Here is a 22628-nt window from a genome sequence, read left to right as displayed (position 1 = left end):
GTATCACTTTATCGGTGTGTCCTGTTAATTTTTAGTCCTGGACTAGTTCAGACTTCTTTGTGCCAATATGGCTGCTGCTAATATCTGTTTCTGTGGGTTTTCAGGTGAGACTGAATGAACTGATGGAGTCCAAAGGTGGCAAAAAGAAGTCTAGTAGTAGTAAGTCCTTGTTATACGAAGCTCCCCTTGGTTACAGCATTGAAGACATTCGTCCTGCCGGTGGAATCAAGAAGTTCAGATCTGCTGCTTACTCCAACGTAAGTTTCATGTTACTTGATGTTAATGATTCTTGGTTTTTTGCACATGAATTATTTGCTGATCTTACTTTATCTTGTGTTCTCTATGTGCAGTGTGCGCGGAAGCCATCCTGACTTGTCCCAAATTTGGCATAACCCCCCTTAGGATTTTCTTACTTTAAAATTACCTGTAGTTTGTTTTCTTTTCTACTTCACTTGTTCTCTCGTCCTCTCTTCATTACAACTTCGCTCGTTTCCCTCTAGTCAAGATGGCCTTGCCGGTCTCTGCCATAGGATTTGAAGGGTATGAAAAAAGGCTTGAGGTATCATTCTTTGAACCTGGCATCTTTTCTGACCCTGGGGGCATGGGCCTCCGGTCATTGTCTAAATCTCAATTGGATGAGATCCTCGAACCAGCTGAGTGCACCATTGTTTCTTCATTGTCGAATGATTACGTGGACTCTTATGTCCTTTCTGAATCTAGCCTTTTCGTGTATCCTTACAAAGTTATCATTAAAACTTGTGGGACTACAAAATTGCTTCTCTCCATCCCAGCAATCCTTAAATTGGCTGATGCCCTGTCCCTTGCAGTGAGATCTGTGAGATACACTAGGGGAAGCTTTATTTTTCCTGGGGCGCAGTCATTTCCACATCGGAGCTTCTCAGAGGAAGTAGCCGTCCTTAATGGCTATTTTGGCAAGCGTGGTCTGGCCGGCAAGGCATTTGTGATGGGTGGCCCGGACAAATCTAAAAGATGGCATGTTTACTCTGCTTCTGCCAAATCAGTGAGTCAGTCGAGCCCTGTTTACACTCTAGAAATGTGCATGACCGGTTTGGACAGAAAGAGGGCATCAGTTTTCTATAAAACTAATGGAAGTTCAGCAGCCCTGATGACTGAAGATTCTGGTATTAGAAAGATTCTTCCTCAATCTGAGATATGTGACTTCGAGTTTGATCCTTGTGGGTACTCCATGAATGCTATTGAAGGTGCTGCAATTTCTACCATCCATGTTACACCAGAAGATGGGTTCAGTTATTCAAGTTTTGAAGCTGCTGGCTATGACTTTGAAGATGTGAATTTGACGCAGCTAGTTGAGAGGGTTTTGGCTTGCTTCCAACCTACTGAGTTCTCTGTAGCTATGCATACTGACATTGCGGAAAAGGAACTTCGAACCAAGTTCCCTCTGTACTTGAAGGGCTACAATTGCGGGGAGACGGGATATGAAGGGCTTGGGCTAGATGGGTCTATCATCTATCACAGCTTTGTCAGGGCCGAAAGCTGTGCATCTCCCAGATCTATTCTGAAGTGCTGCTCTTGGAGCGAGGACGAGAAGGATGATGAAGTTGAAGAAAAGAATTAGTCTTCTATTTTACTGTTTTTGTAGTTGAATTCGTTCTATTTTACTTGTTTGTTTCGCCTGAATAAAAAAGTTGGGGTTATGTTGTCCGAGTGGGGCAATGAAGTATGTTTATGCTTTCCTGCATTGTTTGTCTTGAGATTGTTAATTGATGTTAATTCCCAGATCCGGAGAAGTGTTCAAAACGGCATTCTAATGATCAGATACATGTCATTTTATATTATAATATCTATTTTTATCATGATCCTCTCTGGATGTTTTATTTTTAATTTTTGGATTCGACCATTTTGAGCCTGCCGTGGGGTTACAAGGTTCATTGATGTTGATTTTGCTCTCTAGTAACATGTATTATGTGGACCGTCTATGGTATACAAAACAGATTAGTACTTGCTACTTGGTATTTATTATAGATTTCCTCTATTTATATATATATATATATATATATTTTCTTTTTTCTTTTTTCTTTTTGGGGTGTTTTCCATCTCTACTAAAAGCAAGAGACATTTTAAAGAATATTTTCATTTTTTCAATTTTTTTTTTATTAATAATTATATTATTTCAGACAGCTCCTTTTTTTTTAGAGGGACTCAGGGCTACCGAGTACATCGGCTTAGGATAGGTTATGCTTTTGTATCATGGAAATAGCATTTGAAATGAGCAAAAAACGTGAAGCTGCCAAACTGGACCGAGGCATAAGAGCCGAAAGGTCGACAAAGCATATTTTGAAAGAAAGCAAATGAATTTGAGGAGACAGTTGAGTTACGGAAAAAGAAGGGATGTCGGCCATACCTAAGAAAAACAGTATAAACACATTTTTTTTTTTTTTATAAATGTATAAACACATTTAAAAGCAGTTTAGAAACTCTCGGATGGTGATGCCGCCTTAATAATATAAAGGAAGATGCTTGGAAGGGGAAGGGGAAGGGGGATGTTTCTCCAAAAGTAGAATAATTGCCAGTCCATGGTGTCAATGATGTGAAAACTGATTTAACTTTCCTGGGAAGGCCAGCGCGGCCACCATTTTGACCGTAAGCACAACCATGAAATGGTATGCACTTGTTTCTTACTTTCTTAGGCGAATGTTAAACTTTGATGCTTCAGCTCCTGGCCTCTCTTTCTAGTTTTTACCGTGCAGTGTTCAGTACGGTCGAAACTTCCTAGCAGCTCGCTGTTGCAGCATCCGCTTTTTATCCTGCTCAAACTTGCTTTGCAACATCATCACCTCTGCAAGGAATAATGCCATGCATTAGTATCTGCACCATCCCAACAATAAGGAGAAATATGTCCTGACTTATCCAAGAACCATCCATGAAAGGGGGACCAAGTTATTTTGCCAGGGATAAAACCCTTTGTTTAATGCACCTATCTTTCACACACTAGATTGTATGCACACTACATTCATATACATGTATGAAAGGACCAAGTAGTCAAGGAATCTGCTACATGATACTGACAGCCATTACCACTAGGCCAGGATACAGGACGAATATATTGATATACAGCTCATATTCATATCAGAAACCATGTTGTGCCAATAATTATGTATTCAGAAGGCATGCTTGTACTTGGTCCGTATACAGTATATGAATGTAGTGTGCATACATTCATATACTTGGTATATCCTAGAGAACAGCATAGAGACAAGCTATGTTGCAAGGACACAAAGACAAGTGAAACACAATATGCAGTTTGGAGATGTATACGGCTGTTTCAAACAACAGATCTTTGTCCCTAGATCCTACCCACAAATCCCATCTTATCATTACAAAAAAAAAAAAAAAAAAAGGCCCATTCCTGGCATTTTTTAAATGCTTAGAATGTATTAATAAATGCCAGAAAACATGTTCCTGACATTTGATTAGTGGTAATTTTAATTTCCACTAATGCAGTGTCTGAAAAGATGCAATTACTGGCATATACCATATATGCCAGAATAACGTACAATAATTTTTGCCAGGAATGAAGCACGTTGCATGCTACATCCAATTTATTCATCTATCTTAAAAAAAGAAAAATAAAGAAAAATAAAGAAAAGAAAAGAAATTTTCTTTAGAAAAAACTGTATCTACACATTCTAAGGGAATTTGCTATTCGTCTGGATGAATAGATGTGATATGCCATTACTCGGTAGGGGTGGTATCGTAGCCTTAGTAATGGTAGGGACAATTTTTTTATTTTTAAAGTTAATGTGATTTTTAAAATAATTATTGGATCAAAATCTAATAATGATCAATCTCAAATCAAAATCTAGTAGTTGAGATAGTCTCTCATAAACAACATAATTAGATTTCAAGTGAAATAAAACTGATTTAATTTTTTTTTCTAAATGAAATTTTATATATGTGTATATAAATATATATATATAGTCACATGATAAATATGTCAACACATAATTTAAAATTATTAAATAAAATTTTAATAATAAATAAAACATAGAAATTTTACAGAAAGCATTTTAGAAGTTTCAAGAGGCTTGGGACCATGGCGTGGGGTCGTAATATAGGGCTAGAGGAGGAGCGCCTTACCGCTTACGAGCACGCCATGTGTCTTAGGCAGTGAACTATGTTCTTACCCTTGTTTATGTGGCACAATCACCTTAGAATTCTAGGGTTTGTTCTCGTTTTAAGGCATCGAAATTAGGGTTTGTTTGGCTGCTTTTTGATTTATCAATTGGTGAGAACGTGGTTTTTTTTATTTTTTATTTTTATTTGTTTTCTCTTTGATTTTTTGTTTCATTTGTGTGCCTTATCAGACTTCGATTTTAGTAGTTTCGTTCTGGTTTTTGATTAGGAGATTGCTTTGAATCTTAGGGTTTGATCGAGCTTTTAGAGAATAAAGGAATTTTCAGAGGGGTATCTAGTTTTTGGTGAAGATCTTTGTATTTGGGGTAAATGTTCTATTCTTGTTTCATTTTACTTTTGGTAATCTAATAGAATTGATTATTAATGGATAAGGATAAATATCAGTTTAATATACTGAATTAAATGAATTTCTTCTGGCCCAATTAATTTTATTTTATTTTTTAATTTTTTTTAAGAAAAAAAGAAAACTTTATCCTACATTATTTTAACAAATAATGATAAAAATTAGTCCTATACACAAAAATTTATACATGACATCAATATCATTCTTACCGTTACAAATTCTATTAGAGTAATGTTGTGTAGTACACCTCCATTTTATTCTTAAGATGTAACGGTGCCCATTAGTCATTGAATCAATGTTACATTAACCCCTTAAACCGTCCTTATTAGAAAAAAATAATTAAAAAAGGGATAGAAATTGCCACATGACCCACAATAGTCCAGTAAAATAGGGATTAAATAGAGTGTAATATTTGGTATTACTTATTCCATTAACATCCATCGGATTTCGAGTATTTCTAATTCACATCTTTTATAATATCTAATTATTTTTATTTTTTATTTTTATTTACCGCGATATATTTGCCGAAATATCACCCGAGAATTAACCGGGAAAAAAATAAAATAAATAAAGGAGTTGAAGGCCTTGCGTTGTACAGAGAAGATGGTTCCAGTGGTTCCACGAGTCGTGACTCATCATATTGGACCAATCCGCTATGACGCCACGTGTCCTTCAGGTGGGACCGTGCTCAAACATCCAAATTAACGGCTGGGATTAGCGCTGTGACCCCCAAAAAGTCACAGACGACTTGCCCATCGACTTTGTTCCAACCCTGCGCGCCAAGCTTTGCGGTTCCGAACTCTGATCCTCCTCTGCCACCGGCCCACCGGTAAAGCTCATCCTCTGCGGTCTACTCTTCACGGTGAGTACCCAATCACTCCCGTGAATCTCTCATCTCTAAGGGTCTTTACCATTTTCCCTCTCCAAATCTTTTTCCATATATACACAGACACACACATATATAAGATTTTAACAACTATGTCTTCTAAAGATGATTCATTTTTGTGTTTTTGGTGATTTGGTTAATGGGTTTTGATTAATTTTCGTTAGCTATTATGTAGCTGTGTTTTCGCAGCTCATGAGGCCTTGGAAATCTGTTAAAGTTCTGTTTTCTGAATGAAAATACATGCATATCTGTGTATGTATGGATGAAAATGTTGTTTAGGTCCTTTAGCATGACATGTTTGACAATAAGGTGGTGAAGTCGATCTGTATAGTTGGTTTGCCTACGTTATTTGCATGATTGTGATCTAAGTTTTAGTCCCCCAACTTGGTCAGTTCAAAGCTTTTATGAAAAGATATAGCTGAATGGGTAAAACCATGTTGGAAGCTCTTAGGATTTACAGTATAAATTTTTGGGTATGTGAATTGGAGAGGTAGTTCCCAATTGACCAATTTAAGGACTGAGAGCAGGGTGGTGGCAGTGTGTATGATATCATTGAGTTGAACAGGCTTTGATATATGCTAATCATTTCATGGGTTATGTTGGAGTTAATTTTTTTTTTTTTAGGTGAAACACAGGTCTATTCATCTCAATTAATCAGAGGTCGCAGAATTTCAAACATTTAAATTATGACCCTTAGTTTGAACTTGTGTAGTTCTTCAACCTAGCTCTTTAATTCAAATTGGGAAAATATGATCGAAGGACTAAACTGAGAACTTGGAATCCATGTTCTCTGGATTATGAGGGCTGGCTCAATACATGTTGTTTATTTGGAGTACTTGACAAGAACATGTTGATGCCTGTAATGCCAGAATAGTCTCATGAAGGTTTCTATATATTGTCCTTGCATGAGAATTGTTTTATGCAATTTCTTTGTCACATCTGGATATTCTTCCTAGATAATTATCATTTCTCCTCGTATGTAAGAAACTAAGCACAGTTGTTTATATAAAACTTTGAAATCTATTGTATACAGACATACAGTCTAGGAAGTTATCGTACCAGTTCTTCTGAATATATCAGAGCGAACCATTTGTACTCCACTGACATGAAGCCAATATTCCCTTCGTTATACGCAGAATGAAGGAGATGAATATAGTGTGGGACTTGGAAAAATGTCAAGGGTGGTTTTTTTTTTTAAATCTTTTCTCCAGACTGGTGCAATGCACAAAAGTTTTTTGGACAGTGACAAAGAATTCACCCATCTAGAGTCTGATTTTGATTGGTGTGAAATACAATCATTTTGTGAAAGAACACTAGTTTAAGGTATTAGTTCTCTTATTTAGCCAACCAGTTGCAGAATACGTCTACCAGGGAAAATTTTTATTGAATTTGAAAGATGAATATTAGAAACTTTTTCCTAGGGTTATTTTGCTTTCTGATGTCAATGGGTGGGTGACTGATTTTGACTATTATGCAGTTGTGAGAGGAAGAAAGTGTTAGTTTGTGCTAACCTTTTTTACCGATTTTATGCCTTTCCTATTTTCATTATTCATATGTTGATTATGCCATTCTATTACTTCATTTTGTTGTATAATATTGAATTGATTCTTGAACTTGAATGATTCAGGTGTTTGTTTACGCATCCCTAGGATTGATTAAGAGTTGATTTTGATTGATATGGCATCTAGACGCAATGTTCATTACAGCCCTCTTCCTGCTGATGAAGATGATTATGATGGTATTGCAAGAAGACAATATGACCCTCGGTTTGACTATACACCCAAATCCTTTGACAAAATCCCATGGAAGTCCATTGCCCTTGCACTTTTCCTCCTGTTTCTTGGATCATTGCTTCTCTTTCTTTCGTATTTCATCTTCACTGGTCACATGGGAGGAGACCGATCCCAAGCGTATGGCCTTTTGGCACTAGGAGTTCTCTCCTTCCTCCCAGGCATGTCAAAACAGTTTTCATTTTACTTTGTTTTTGTGACAACAAAATGGCTAATGGGAACTTGGAAGCTCTATGCAGATCATGCAGCATGACTATAATACAAAATTAAAATTAACAAATTAACCAAGTTACCTAGCCTTTAATGCCTCATAGAAGTGGAATATTTGTATCATAGTTTTGACAATCTGGAGCCTTTATTTGTTTGATAAATTATATTGAAATATATTGCATCTTCTTTATGCACAATTTGGTTTGCATCCTGCGACAGAGAAGGGTATGGTACAACTGAGTTGTGTTTTGATCATTCCGCATGTCTTCCTTTACAAAATTATCTTAGGGTTAAAGTTTATTTTGTTTTTTCACATTTTACACGATAAGGAATCACGGCATCTTGCCTAAAGTCTCCATTACATTTCTCAGTAGCTTAATCAATTGACCATCTTTATATTGATCTTGATTTGTTGCTGCAGGCTTTTACGAGACTCGAGTTGCATATTATGCATGGAGGGGTGCCAATGGATATCGTTTCACTTCCATTCCTGACTATTAGTGCATGTGTCTTTGTAATAATGTTCCTTGTGTAGGTGTATGAATGCCATTTTGAGTCCAAGGGTGTTGTTTGACACACTGCAAAAACCTGTTGTATAGAACGACGAGCATTATGCAATCTGATTTTTTTTTTTTTGTTGGATGAATAATCTGATTTTTATTTCAACATGCTTATTCTTCAAATTCCCTCTCTTTAAGGTCGTTTTGGTTTCATTCTGCAAGTATAAATCTTGCATCTTGGAGACAACATAAGGCGTTTTGTGATAAGTAAAAATACGGTCTCAGCCTTTAGTTTTAGTGTCAGAAGTACGCAGGCTCTACTTTTAGACAGAGAAGCTCTCAGCCTCTCTTGAGAGATAATCCCTAATCTCCCAATGAGACACCCCCCACCTTCTTCGTGAGTATTGGGGGAGGAGGTATGGCTCTCGTCTCCATCCTCCTCCCCCCTCGTCCCTTTTTCTGGTATTCATTTTCGTTTTTCAGTTTTTTCCTTTCATTTTTTAAAGTAACTTTTTACTTTCTTGTCTTTTCTCTTTCTTATTGTTCTGTGCAAGTCAGTTCTACAACTCTTCCACCTCAGCCACCGACACTCGGCTCCTCTCTAGCCTCCTCCTCTTTCCATTGTCCTTCCCCCTCAAACGGTGAAGCCCATGAGCCTGTCTCTGAAACTTAGATACGCCATCCATCCACCCCACACCTTCAACGCGGCCCTCCTCTCTCATCTTGACAACTACAACCTCCCCTCAGCACTATTCATTTTTCATTCCTTGTGTGAGGTCACACGCCTTCCTTTCACTTTCCCTCTCTACTGAAGTTGTAAACTGTTTGCTCTTTTCTTTTCTTTTTTTTCTTTTCCTGTTGACTTATGTCTCTCCTATACGTGTGCCTCTATTTTGCTTTGGAGGCATAATAAACCGAAGTCTTTTGAGCTGCAGTGGTCGGGCACTCCTTTTGTGGGATTTTGGTTCGAAGTTCTTCTTCAACGGATCCAATTTTGATTTTTAAAGTAAAAATAATCCAGATGCAGTCTCTAAGTTGCGTTGTCGCCACAACAGTAACAAGTAGGCTCTCTCGTGGTTTGCATCTACAACTGTTTTCAGGGTGGCCCTTTTCCTGAATTTCTATCCAAAAACACATTGGACAAAATGACCTATTTTAGTTATTTGTTTGTATTTTGTCTTAGCATTGTATTTATTTTTTGGGCTTTATTGTTGAAGAAAAAAATATGTGACTTCGAGTTTGATCCTTGTGGGTACTCCATGAATGCTGCTATTGAAGGTGCTGCAATTTCTACCATCCATGTTACACCAGAAGATAAGGTTCATTGATGTTGATTTTGTGTTTATGAAGTAACCAATTATTTTGACAATCTTTTTTATGTTATGGTGCGTCCACTATTTCACAAATTTTTATGATTTGAACTTGTATGACTTGTTTTCAAGTTCTGTATTTGCAAACAGTGGAGTCTTCAAAATAGAGGTTAAGGATTAAGAACCTAAAAATATAAAAGGTGTGAGAGCCCAACTCCCAAACTGCATCTTAACTCGTATTTCATGCAGCTACCATACCCTTTCAGGCAAACACAAGAAGCTACCTTTCTTGCCCTTCTTTTCTTCCTTCATTTTAAAATAAGTTTTATTTTTTAAAGAAAACTTATGCGAGATGATGCCACAACCACAAACTTGGGATGATTACTCAATTGTTGTTAAAAAGTAAAAGAAGGTTATGCTTTGTATCATGGAATAGCATTTGAAATGAGCAAAAAACGTCAAGCTGCCAAACTGGACCCAGGCATAAGAGCCAAAAGATCGACAAAGCATATTTTGAAAGAAAGCAAATGAATTTGATAAGTGAGGAGACAGTTGAGTTACCAAAAAAGAAGGGATGTCGGCCATACCTAAGAAAAACAGTATAAACACATTTAAGAGCAGTTTGGAAAACTCTCGGATGGTGATGCCGCCTTAATAATGTAAAGGAAGATGCTTGGAAGGGGAAGGGGGATGTTTCCTCCAAAAGTAGAATAATTGCTTGTCCATAGTGTCAATGATGTGAAAACTGACATAACTTTCCTGGGAAGGCCAGCACCACCGTTTTGACCAAAAGCACAACCATGAAATGGTATGCACTTGTTTCTTTGGCGGATGTTAAACTTTGATGCTTCAGCTCCTGGCCTCTCTTTCTACCGTGCAGTGTTCAGTACGGTCGAAACTTCCTAGCAGCTCGCTGTTGCAGCATCCGCTTTTTATCCTGCTCAAACTTGCTTTGCAACATCATCACCTCTGCAAGGAATAATGCCATGCATCAGTATGTGCACCATCCAAACAATAAGGAGAAATATGTCCTAACTTATCCAAGAACCATCCATGAAAGGACCAAGTTATTTTGCCAAGGATAAAACCCTTTGTTTAATGCACCTATCTTAAACTTATTCACACACTAGATTGTATGCACACTACATTCATATACATGTATGAAAGGACCAAGTAGTCAAGGAATCTGCTACATGATACTGACAGCCATTACCACTAGGCCAGGATACAGGACGAATATATTGATATACAGCTCATATTCATAGCAGAAACCATGTGCCAATAATTATGTATTCAGAAGGCATGTTTGTACTTGGTCCATATACATTTAACTTGCCCAAACCTTTCTTTTTTTTGATAAGTAGTAAAGTTGCCCAAATTTAAAAGGTTCCCAGACAAGACCTTTAAATACTTCTTTAAGAAATGCAAGAATCATCTTGAAAATGGATTAAAAACCTTAATGTAGATGTTTGACTTGGTATATCCTAGAGAACAGCATAGAGACAAGCTATGTTGCAAGGAAACAAAGACAAGTGAAACACAATATGCAGTTTGGAGATGTATGCGGCTGTTACAAACAACAGATCTTTGTCCCTAGAATTATTTTACCAAGAGCAGTATGACATTCATTTCATGCGCATGCAGAAACTCCAACTAAACTCTACAAGCCCATGTCATGTTTATACTTAGCCATTGTAGAAATAAAAAATTGTTTACAAAAGCAGAAAAAGGAAAATTTAGCAGAAACAAAATAACCATAAATGATAAAGAGGAAAATTTTCCTTCAATATCAGAAACTTAGAGGTGTCCACATACAGACTTCTGAATTCTAAGCTCTTTATTAAATCCTCAATAATATAGCATATATGCAAATTAAACCAAGTTTTCAGGAAAAGAAAATGAAAATAAGCTTTCCAAATAAGATTCATCCTACCATTCCTCTGGGCTTCTCTTCTTTGAAAGCGGTAAAAATCTGAGCCAACTTCTTTACGCTTCTTGTTGGCCATCTTATCCTCCACAACAGCCTGGGCTACGGAGCCCATAGTAATTCCACTTTCAGCATCCGTTGTCTTTTTCCTTCCTTTATGATGTGCAACAACTGTCCAACCCCCTTCGGCAGCTTGGTCCTCTCTTTCTTTCCTTTCCTGTATGTGCCATAACAAGATAAATAATGACTGAAGTAAGCGTGAGCCTCATAGATAATAGTTGGAAAAAAAAGATGAATTTTTTCTAAATGTGCAAGATACTGATTTTATAGGAATAGACACATCCACCATATTGACCAGTAGAATATTTTCCACGAAAGATTTATGCATGAATTCCTGGTCATTGTGATGGACATGAGCAACATCAAACATGATACATTGTGACAGACACAAATGTACATTTCCCTTTTCGCATGAGAAAATGCTAATCTTGCAGAACGGAGGTTAGATACTGCTTTTTTGTTTTGATAATTAATCGAGATATTATTAAAAGCGTTAAGGCACCCTGAGTACACAGGAAATATACAAGAAAAAACACCTAGCTAGAAGAAGAAAAAAGAAAAAGAAAATAATGAAAACTTATGACCAAAAGAGAAATATAAGCAGCTGTTCACAGAGAAAGAGTATTGAAGAAAAAGGCTTAAGCTCTTCCATCATCCTCTCGCGATCTTCAAAACTCCTAGATACTACTATATGTGGCATATACTTGGCAAACAAGCATTCCCGCTCAAAGAAAATTGTGCACAAGTGTAGTAGAAGCACATATATCAACCATTGAATGCCCTTTTGATCAAACAACTATAACAACTGTGCTTTATTCACACATATATTTCTGCATATGTGCCCATAACTTTTCTCTGATTTGAGAAGCAAGTAGGAAACTGTTCTTCAGGGCACAGGTACAACAGTGGTAGGAGAGGATAATTAAAAGGATACTATAGTTGAATATCAAATTAAGAAACACTGACAGAGTTATAGGGGATGACAATACCTGTTCTAGTTGTGCTTCATAAGCAGTTATAGAGTCATCAATCTTTTGCTGCAATACCTTCAACCCTGGTCTACTTTGGTGGTATTCCATAATCCATTCTGCAATTAAGAGGTTTTCTATAAGCAAATCATCTCATGAATCATGCCCATCAATTACCAGCAGCAAATGATGTGAAACATCCTCAAAATAAAACTGATTACGCATGTTAACTTGGTCAATATTGTTTTAAGCAAGTTTCAGCATTTTCAATGTATCTATGGGTTTTTTTTTTTTGGGTGGGGGGGGGGGGGGGGAACATTGACCATTTCTCTTTCAATAGATGTTATCTTTTTAACAATGGCTTCTTTTCAAAAAAAAAAAAAAAAAAAACCAAAAAAAAGAAGCCATATGTTTACTAAATAGTATTTCTTGCCACTAGATTATGAGAAATTAAAAGCACACAGAGAAATGTCCCAGATTAAGTAATTTATACTTTGCATTCCTTTTGAGCAGTCCTCGTCCACTGAAGAGATTTGATAAACATCATCTTGATCAGCTTCTCCTCTCTTTTCCTGTGATTTCTCAGCTTCCTTAGATGAATTTTGATCCTTCTTTCTCTTCATTCTAGCTTTCTTCGAATTACCTATTACAAAAAAATTCGTCTATTTATCAACATATGATTACTATGAAGTATATGTTGACACTAGATTGTGAGCAGTTGAACACACAAAAGCAAATGTTCTAAATTCAAAAATTCATACCTGTCATCCCTTGGGAGCAGCCCTCATCGCCAGGAGAGAGATGATAAACCTTGTCCTGATCAGCTTCTTCCTTCTTCAGTGACTTCTTACCCTTTTTTGATGAATCATGATCCTCCTTTCTCTTTCTCTTAGTTTTCTTGGACTTACCTACAAGAAAAAGGAGAAACCCAGTGAAGTTAAGAGAAATTGAACCTAAATTGAAGTCATTTTGTGACACTTGGTCTAGACCAAACAAAAGCCATCATGCATTTACGATTCTTTATCTCTGTTTCAACATCAGCCTCCCTGAGCCCTTCTGAACTTTTAATATTTTTTTTTTTCAGATTGAAAATGGCTTCCATTTGCCACTCCATCATCTAATGACCAAAAAATCAACTTAATTACGATGGACATTAAAAATAGATAGTATGAATGCCACCTATACAGCATCAAAACGGTTTGCTTCACGACTAAAGTAAGGAATGGAGAATAATGATCTCAGATTAATGTAAAACAGAACTGCAAAAGAATAAAATAAAGTAATACACTGCAAGCAATGGCATTGATAATTCAAAAAATTTCGACAACCACCAGATCTTTTGATGTACCCAAGAACGAAGGATAAAAAAGGGTATCAGATGGTTCTAGGCAGCAAGAATATACTAAGATTACAAAAAAAAAAAAAGAAAAAAAAAAAGCTTTATAATCTAATGTTGACATTAATTATGATTCATTTTGACATGAACATTACATCATAATGTAATGTTGAAAATCCATGAACACACCATCTTGGTCGTCAAATTCAACTTGAGCCTCTGTATTAAGCTCATCACATTTTCCAATCAGAGCAGCATTTCTTTTGTCATTGTTTCTATTTTTCTTCCTTGATGACTCTTTTATTTTCTTTGCTCTGATTTCATTGATAGGACCATCTGAAAAAAAGAAAAAAAGAAAAACTAATATGAATTAAGAAAAGATTCTTTCAGATGTAAAGCTCTTCTGACACACAATTGGCATGTAAAAGCCACCTTCACCTTCAATTTTGCTCCCAACAGCTTTGCCAATGTCAACATAACTTCCCTTCTCCATTTTTCTCTTCTTCTTTCCGGTAGGGTTGTTCTTTTCCCTATCCACTTCCGTATCCAAAATTTCATCTGGAAATAAGAAAGTAGGCACTAGTGTAATAGCAAATAAACTTTAGTACAAACAGCTGCCTCTAAATATTTCACCAGCAATATATATCAGGCAAATGCGTCTTGCAAGTAGAAAATATCGAAAGTCTACGAAATCTACATTAACAATATGGTCATATAATGTATATCATGCCCCTAATTCCCCACTGTGGGGCGGGCGATTTTACACTGGTCATAGTAATTAGTAAGGACGACTTTTCTACAAAGGCAGTGGAATAGCATCACTGTTTTCAGATGAGTTGTATCCATCTGCTAATGGATCCATCAGATGAATTATGATCATCAGTCCAATAACATTTTTTAAGATCCTATCAAGTCTATGATTCATACATAAGATCCGATAAATGACCTTTTGAGAATTCACACATTAGCTCTCCTCCCACTTTTATTCTAATTACATTTTCTATTTGTGATTCAAATAGAGAAAAAGGAAGAAACATTCCAATATCTTCCATTTATTTTTACTGCAAATTAAACAACGGGAATAAAAAGCCAAGATTCCAAATGTTTCTCAGTCTAAAAATAAAAAAGTGTATGGTCTTTTCTTTTTGGTTTATATGCACGTCTGTGTGTAAACTGACTGACCTTTGGCAACTTCCTGGTGATACAAAGAATTTGGTTAAAAAAGAAAGAAAGAATCACATGAATAGGAACCTTGTAAGCGCACGTGGCAGAGGGTAGTGCAAATGCATCCTAATAATTCTAAGAATGTAAAGATACTTTCAAATCACTTCTGGTTTAGGCCATGTTTACTCTTTCTCTAACATCGTTGACTCGAATTGGAAAATGATCATAAAGTTTCCAAATCAATTTTGACTTCCACTTCCACTTCCACGATCCTTCATATCATCTTCCAAGTTAGGAGACTAAAAAGAAGAAAACATTTTTTTATGACGAATGCATATGCATCATATCAGATTAAAGGATTCTTAAACAATAAACATGAACAATAAAAGTGTATGGATGAGTATACTTCACAAACTGGACTCATCACCACTTAGTCGATGGTATTACACATACAATTGCATATGCCTAACTCCTACCATTGAATGGGAACACTTAAATGAATATTAGTCTTAGCTAAGACAAATCTTCATTAGAATTTACGCCACTCTTTGTCATAACCTTCAGCTAAATGTCTATAGAAACTAGAAAGTAGTATAATAAAATGCCTCGCATTTGCTTTAGTGTGGTAATACCGAACCCATAATTTAGCATATGCACCCAGGAAAAGATAAGGAAAAACAGAAATAAAGTAAGCCTGGTGACTTGGATACCCACAGATTTTATACCTTAATACTTCTCTCAGGAGCGTTTCAGCCGAAACTGTCCTAAATTGCTCCTACCAAAACACTTATTGCAAAACACAAAAAATCTTCATTGTGTTAAGTTTTCTAAAGCGCGTTTGATACCTTAATACTTCTCTCAAGCGCTTTTCAGCCGAAACTGTCCTAAATTTTTTTTGATGAACTAAAATCTTTATAACCAAACACAGCAAACTACACTCCAGTCAAAACTGGATTCGAAGTTCAACAAGACACAAACCTGGATGTCTGCTCAAAACATTAAACCAATACACACCCAGCTCAACAGCAGAGCAACACCACAACACACAACACAATACAACCAAAGAAACAAGAAGCACACAGCTCCACAACACAAGAAAAAACAAAACAGAGTAACAGCCACTGCCAACAGATTAAAAGCGATGAACGTCCATTCTAGCTGGGAACTTGGCCATCACTCTAGACCTCACTTCCCAACGAATTCTGGAAATAATTTGCTCTTCAGTTCTAGGAGTTATTCCATGAATGAGAGCATTTCTTTGAAGCCATAAATGATACACAGCAGCCCCAAAACATAGCTTCCGAACACTGCTCTCCAGGGTACTACCCTTCATTGTTGTAATACTCCATATAGCAACCTCATCCCATTCAGAAGGATAATAACTCACCGAATAATCTTATTGCTCCTACCATTCAGAAGGATTTAGATAACAAATTGCTCCTACCAAAACACTTATTGCAAAACACAAAACATCTTCATTGTGTTAAGTTTTCTAAATCAAATCCTGCCGAAAGAACCGTACATTGGTATAGCAAAACAGATAAAACCCATGAGGAGAAAACACATTAAAATCAATGAAAGGCTGCAACCCATATTAAAAAAAAAAAAAAAAACACATCTTTTGCAATCAAGAGACTAAACATACAGACCCCAGATGCCATCTCAATGAATGGAAACACAAAGCGAAGTGCCAATTTATAATCAAACCCAAAACGTAAATTAAGAAGAAATAAAAGAGCATTAAAGCGACGAACCCTTTCCGGGCAGCTCGCGACTGCTCTGCCGTAGCTTCTTAGTCTTTTGCTTCTTCTTCAGCTTCTTCTGCGAGTCCATCTCCCTCTCTCTCTCTTGCTCTCTCAGAGTGTATACTATGGAGGTTTATTGAGAAAGAGAGGAGCGAAACACAGAGCAGGTTTTAGGACTTGTTTTTGGTGCAAGTTCCACCAATAGGCAATAGGTTGGGGTTTTTGTCCAATAAATTAAAATTAATAACTTATTTGCTAAATACTAATAAACATGGCAATTTTCAAGACTATTAAAAAAATAGTGAAGATTAAAATTATGTGCATATATATATATGACTTTATAAATTTCAATAAAAAAGTGATTTGCCACATATTTTATATTCAGAATAAATTATTCTAAAACATTAAATTAACGCTTATATCAAATTCAAAGATGATATTCAAAATCTTTTTAAAAAATAAAACATTCTTTAAAACATGTTTTCTAACATAATGTCATGTTTGATGAAAAAACTAAAATTACATTTTTTAAATTATGAATTTAAATTGAGTTTAAAAAACACGGGTACGTTTGTTAATGTATTTTATGAGTTGTTTTTTATTTTAAAAAATATTCTGATGTGATATAACAAAAAAAAATAGTTTGAAATACTTTGTATTTTGTGTTGATTGTCGATGTTTTTGTTTTGAGGATAAAAAATTAAAAACAATTTTTTTTTAATTTTTAATTTTTAATTTTTTTTAAACAATCGAAGCTGAAACTCACATAAACCTATGATTTCAATTAAAATAGTCACATCTCTTCAATTAATTTTAGAATTATGGTAGGAATAATTATAATGTCAAGTAATTAAAGAAATAGTCTTTTCTTATACATTTCAGCTCAGCGGGGAGGCCCATTGTGACGCCGAGAGGATAATTAATAGGAGACTAAGAATAATGTTAGAGACCATCTTTTTATTTTATTTTTATCCTCTTAAAGTTTGTGTGACTTTTAAAATAACAATTTAATCAAAATTCAATAGTGATTTAACTCAAATCTAATAATAATTTTAAAAGTCACATCAATTTTAAGAGGATAAAAAGATGGCTAGCATTACTCAATTAGCATAGATAAATGATTCTGATACACCCCTCATACACCCAACGTGTTTTGGGATTTTTTTTTTTTTAAAAAAAAAAAAAAAAAAAATAGAAAGGGCGCCTAGTAGGACTGGGTGTATGGGGTGTATCAGAATCATATCTCATTAGCATATACATAAAAAGAAATGATATTTTTACATTTTTATACGTCTTCTGTATATATTTTTTTTAAAATTGACCATTAAATCTGTAAAATTTACGGATCAAATAATTAATTTTTTTAAAAAATAAAATTGTATGTGTACCATATCTTATATGTAGAATAGGGGATTGGGATATAGCAACTTCTATTGAGCGTCCTTAGTCCAAAGAATCAACATCCTCAAACAGTCAAACCTATGAACCACACCTGAACATACTTTTAGAACCAAAAAGAATGTGACAACATTTTACGACAAAACTTATGGCTGCCTTTGTTTGTTTAACTAGTGAGACCCAGTTGATTCAAAGTGTTTGTGCAATTGTAGTAAAGGGTCATTGGAACAACCTCTTGAAACCCAAGATTGGTTCCAGTCTCACATCGACCACCATCCACCAGGTACTCCTACAGCTCTCGCTTTATAGTCGTGGTCCTTGGCTTCTTTCTTGGGAATTTTTCAAGTGGGTTGAATCAGTTGCTAACTATAAGCACTCTTTGCAATGTTCATGGACCATGGTTCACATCCTAGCTAAGCACAAGCACTTCAAAACTGCACAAGACTTGCTTGAGAAAATTGCGCACAAGGATTTTCTCTCGTCAACCTCTGTTTTGAATGCGCTGGTGAGGAATTACGATGACCCAGATGTGAATTCGCATGTTTTGAGCTGGCTTGTGATATTTTACGGGAAGTCGAAGTTGACCCAGGATGCAATGCAGGTGTTTGAGTACATGAGGGTGCACAGGTTAAAGCCTCATTTGCATGCTTGTACTGTGCTTTTGAATTGTTTGGTTAAGGGTAGGATGACTGATATGGTATGGAAAGTTTTTAAGAAGATGGTTCGGCTAGGGGTTGTTCCTAACATACACGTTTATAATGTGTTGGTGCATGCTTGTTGCAAGTCTGGGGATGTGGAGAAGGCTGAAGAGTTGTTGAGTGAGATGGAATTGAAGTGTGTTTTTCCTGATCTTTTTACATATAATACGTTGATTTCATTATATTGCAAGAGGAGTATGCACTATGAGGCTTTGGCTGTACAAGATAGAATGGAAAGAGGAGGAGTGAGTCCTGATATTGTAACTTTTAATTCCCTTATTTATGGGTTCTCTAGGGAAGGTAGAATGAGAGAGGCTCTAAGGCTTTTCCAGGAAATTAAAGGTGCTATTCCCAATCATGTAACATACACTACTTTGATTGATGGGCATCTCAGAGTAAATGACCTTGAAGAAGCTCTAAGATTGCACAAGGTGATGGAGGCTAAGGGGTTGTACCCTGGAGTTGTTACTTATAATTCAATTCTCCGCAAGTTGTGTGAAGACGGCAGGATTAGGGATTCAAATAAGCTCTTGAATGAGATGAGTGAGAGGAAAGTTGAACCTGACAATGTCACATGTAACACACTGATTAATGCTTACTGCAAAATAGGAGATATGAGGTCTGCATTGAAAGTTAAGAACAAGATGTTAGAGACTGGATTGAAGCTGGACCAATTTACTTACAAAGCTTTGATTCATGGATTCTGCAAAGCGCAGGAGATGGACAGTGCTAAAGGGCTGTTGTTTGACATGCTTGATGCAGGGTTTTCTCCAAGTTACTGCACCTACTCATGGATTATAGACAGTTATTGCAACCAAGACAATGAAGATGCAGTTATAAGACTCCTGGAGGACCTGGTGAAAAGAGGTCTTTGTGTTGATGTCTCAGTGTACAGGGCACTGATAAGAAGGTTATGTAAGAGAGAAAGAATTGATTGTGCTGAAAAAATATTCTTTCTTATGCAAGGGAAGGGTATATTAGGAGACAGTGTTATATACACTAGTCTAGCATATGCTTACTTGAAAGCCGGGAAGGAAACTGTTGCTTCTAAGATGTTAGACGAAATGGACAAGAGGAGGTTGATGATAACACTAAAAATCTATAAATCTTTCAATGCTTCTTATGCTAGTGACAACAGCATCTTACCTCTCTTTTGGGATCATGTGGTTGAGAGAGGCTTAATGTCCAAAAATATTATTAAGGAAATGCAGCACATGAATATGCCTTCGTAAAGTAGCCTTGGAGATGGGTCTGAAGTTGGAGACTCAAATTGTTTTCGTGCAAGAAGGATGTGGCAACAAAAACGCCTCATGGTTCCAGCCCATAATAACATCTATTAGCTAGACACCCTGGTAATTGGTCCCACATTGTGTTTGTCAGCCAAACATCTGATTGTAGAGAATCTGGTATGACGGAAGGCTATCATTTTGAGGAGTGCAAATACTCTTGCTATCAAGCGTGTCTATGCATCCTCAACCGTGGATGGCTGACTAGTGGAGCTTATTTCCAAACTCAGACAGTAGTTTTCTTAATGATCACAGAACCATCTTCAGCCCCCTCTCTTTGCCGTCATTTTGAGCTCATTGGGCAAGGAAGCAGTGCCTTATCTGTTAACAATGCAGGTAAGGCCAGGCAAGACTTGATTTGAGTATTCTCTAAGTTGATATGGAACAACTTAAAAGAATGGCTGACTAGTGGAGCTTATTTCCATGTCTTAAACACAATAATTTTGCATTTTTGCTTCACAAGTCTGATTGGTTTTCTCTAGAATGCTCAGGCATACGGATGTGAGCAAAGAAAGTACATAGCATGGACTTCTGAGACATTACCTGAATTGTGATAATCTAACACTCTTACAGATTCTTACAGATTGTGTGGTTGATTTTGAATTTTGGAATTAGTCCAATGGTACGAAAAGGAATACCTTGAATGCAAGTCGAACGGCCTTGCATATAATCTTGAATTATTATGAAGCTATGGCAGATGCAGCACTGTCTGGCAATGGCAAGCACCAGGGATGGGAATGTTTAATTTTTTACTTTGACTGCACCTTTGCTGAAAGTTTGGACGTGCTGTTGTTGGGAGCTATAGTGACAGACCTCCCCGGAATTGAGTTGAATGTTACAGTGGATCACATCAAGGCTTTGGCTGAAGGAAAAAATAATCTGTTTGGTCTGTTTTTGTCTCCAGGGTTTTCTATTAAAGCATGATTCTGATGAATGGCATTGATATGAGAAAAGTGAACACGATGAGTTGTTGATACTCTGAAAGTTGCTAAAACTTTGAGGAATCAGTTCTAATTGGAGTTGGTTCTAATATGAAAATGATGGCTTTGGCTTGTATAGTTCAGGCCATGGATCTGATGAAAGTTTAATTTAAGATGTTGATATCACTTAATCTTTGGTCTGTTTCTTTCTTCTTTCTTTCTTTCTTTTCCTTTCTTTTCTTTTCTTTTCTTTTCTCTCTCTCTCTTTTTGTTTTTTAACGCTCCCAGAAGAAAAAAAATGATAAGACTGTGGTCACATATACTCACGTGTATAATTCTTGATGATTTATTTGGCGAATGCATATAAGGTGCATAATTTCTCTGCTTCTTTCCCATATTGGCCATATCACATGTTGGATTTATGTAATCACTGTTGACCTTCTTATAATTTCTAATCACGATAAATAGAAAATTATTTATTGCCAAAATTATTAATTAATTAAATGCCTCTCCAAATTTCATAACTGGAAAAAAAAAAAAAAAAAAAAAAACAAACAAACAAACAAATATGCAAGACTTATATCTAGAAATATAAGGCTACGCAGAGTTTTTCCACTTGAAAAATTCAAAAGAAAAAGAAAATGGGTTCAATTTGATGTTCCTTGTATGAGGTATCATGCCTATATATGAAAAATCATTTAGCAACAGACGTTATGTGGCCAAGCTATTATCTATATATATTAATGTGAGAGTTACATTATGCAGACAAGGCAAGGTTTTAAGGTTAGAAATAAAAGGGATCCATTTGAGCTTAAAAAAAAAAAAAAAAAAAAAAAAAAAAAAAAAAAAAAAAGAGCACAAAATACAACATCGTTTCTTGATTTTAATCATTAATTGACACTCGAGAACCTTAATATTTCTTTAATCAGTAAGGCTAGATAACATATTCTTATTTTATAATTGTACTACAATGTTGACGTGACGCTCCTAACTGATTTTTGAATTAATCTTCATTAAATAATAAAAAGAAAAAAAAATTACAATGATTGATTTAAAGTGCCACCTCAATATTGTTGGACAATTATAAGATAAAAATATAATATCTAGCATTACTCTTTTTTAATTGGATAATATCAACTGCAATCCACACTATAGTCTAGGCTTGAATAAGGATCTTCAACAATTTACTATCTAAATTGCTTGTAATTTCGCCGGTGTATTGTGAGAGAGCTGATCACATGGAACTCATGCTCATATAAGTGGCTGTATAGTCCAAAATTTATTTGGATAAATAAATCACATACAGACTATCTCATAATTTACTACCTAAATTATTAGCAATTTGAAGAGTAAATCATTGAAGATCCAATCCTTCTCGGCTATCCTTTTCTTTATACTTAGTGTAGTTACTTCAAAGCCCCCCCGAGCAATTTCGTTTGATCAAAAGGATAACGTTGGCCACAACATAAAACAAACCAAAATAATATGACCAAAAGCCTTGAAAATAGCAACATCCTTTGAGGTTTTAAAGGAACAATGAATTATATTCTCAACGAGAAATGATCCTTACACTCATTTCTCACAACAGCCCCACAACAAGCTGACGTGGTTGGTAGTATTTTATTATTTTTTTACAAAAAGAAAAGAAAACAAAACAAAAAAAGTAATAAAATATTACCAGCCACGTCAGCTTGTTGTGGGACTGTTGTAAGAAATGAGTGTAGGAATCATTTCTCATTCTCAACAGCCCCCGGTTCAAAAGAGTGCATGCAGCACGTGTCGCGCCCGAACAAACTGCAGTGTGACACGTTCTAACTGGCTTCCACGTGGCAGAACACGTGTGATGAAATGGATGGGTTTGAAAAACTATATAAATCCTAACAAGTAAGACAGGTACACCACCACAGTACA

General features: G+C 35.9%; 4 protein-coding genes across 4 annotated transcripts; 3 read left to right on the top strand and 1 right to left on the bottom strand.

Annotated features, from left to right (window-relative positions):
• Window positions 1–367: 367 nt before the first annotated feature.
• Window positions 368–1702, top strand: LOC133859153 (S-adenosylmethionine decarboxylase proenzyme-like). The gene has a single exon (XM_062294474.1). It carries the CDS (start codon window positions 506–508, stop codon window positions 1595–1597), a length of 1092 nt encoding a protein of 363 aa, XP_062150458.1. The 5' UTR covers window positions 368–505; the 3' UTR covers window positions 1598–1702.
• Window positions 1703–5229: 3527 nt separating this feature from the next.
• On the top strand, window positions 5230–8041 carry LOC133861158 (uncharacterized). Its single transcript, XM_062296879.1, has 3 exons — window positions 5230–5381; window positions 7033–7356; window positions 7827–8041. Exons 2-3 carry the CDS (start codon window positions 7083–7085, stop codon window positions 7904–7906), a joined length of 354 nt encoding a protein of 117 aa, XP_062152863.1. The 5' UTR covers window positions 5230–5381; window positions 7033–7082; the 3' UTR covers window positions 7907–8041.
• A 1685-nt stretch (window positions 8042–9726) lies between these two features.
• LOC133859372 (uncharacterized) lies at window positions 9727–16614 on the bottom strand. The gene is made up of 8 exons (XM_062294766.1): window positions 16425–16614; window positions 13945–14064; window positions 13696–13842; window positions 12932–13078; window positions 12664–12813; window positions 12192–12289; window positions 11149–11359; window positions 9727–10184 (listed from the first exon to the last, which is right to left on the bottom strand). Exons 1-8 carry the CDS (start codon window positions 16501–16503, stop codon window positions 10099–10101), a joined length of 1038 nt encoding a protein of 345 aa, XP_062150750.1. The 5' UTR covers window positions 16504–16614; the 3' UTR covers window positions 9727–10098.
• A 1270-nt stretch (window positions 16615–17884) lies between these two features.
• On the top strand, window positions 17885–21059 carry LOC133861298 (pentatricopeptide repeat-containing protein At5g38730). Its single transcript, XM_062297051.1, has one exon. It carries the CDS (start codon window positions 17962–17964, stop codon window positions 19741–19743), a length of 1782 nt encoding a protein of 593 aa, XP_062153035.1. The 5' UTR covers window positions 17885–17961; the 3' UTR covers window positions 19744–21059.
• The last annotated feature ends 1569 nt before the right edge of the window (window positions 21060–22628 follow it).

This window comes from Alnus glutinosa, chromosome 2, assembly GCF_958979055.1.
Source record: "Alnus glutinosa chromosome 2, dhAlnGlut1.1, whole genome shotgun sequence".
Classification (NCBI taxonomy): domain Eukaryota; kingdom Viridiplantae; phylum Streptophyta; class Magnoliopsida; order Fagales; family Betulaceae; genus Alnus; species Alnus glutinosa.
The sequence above is the reverse complement of the archived record's forward strand: the minus strand, read 5'-3'. Positions and strand labels throughout refer to the sequence as shown.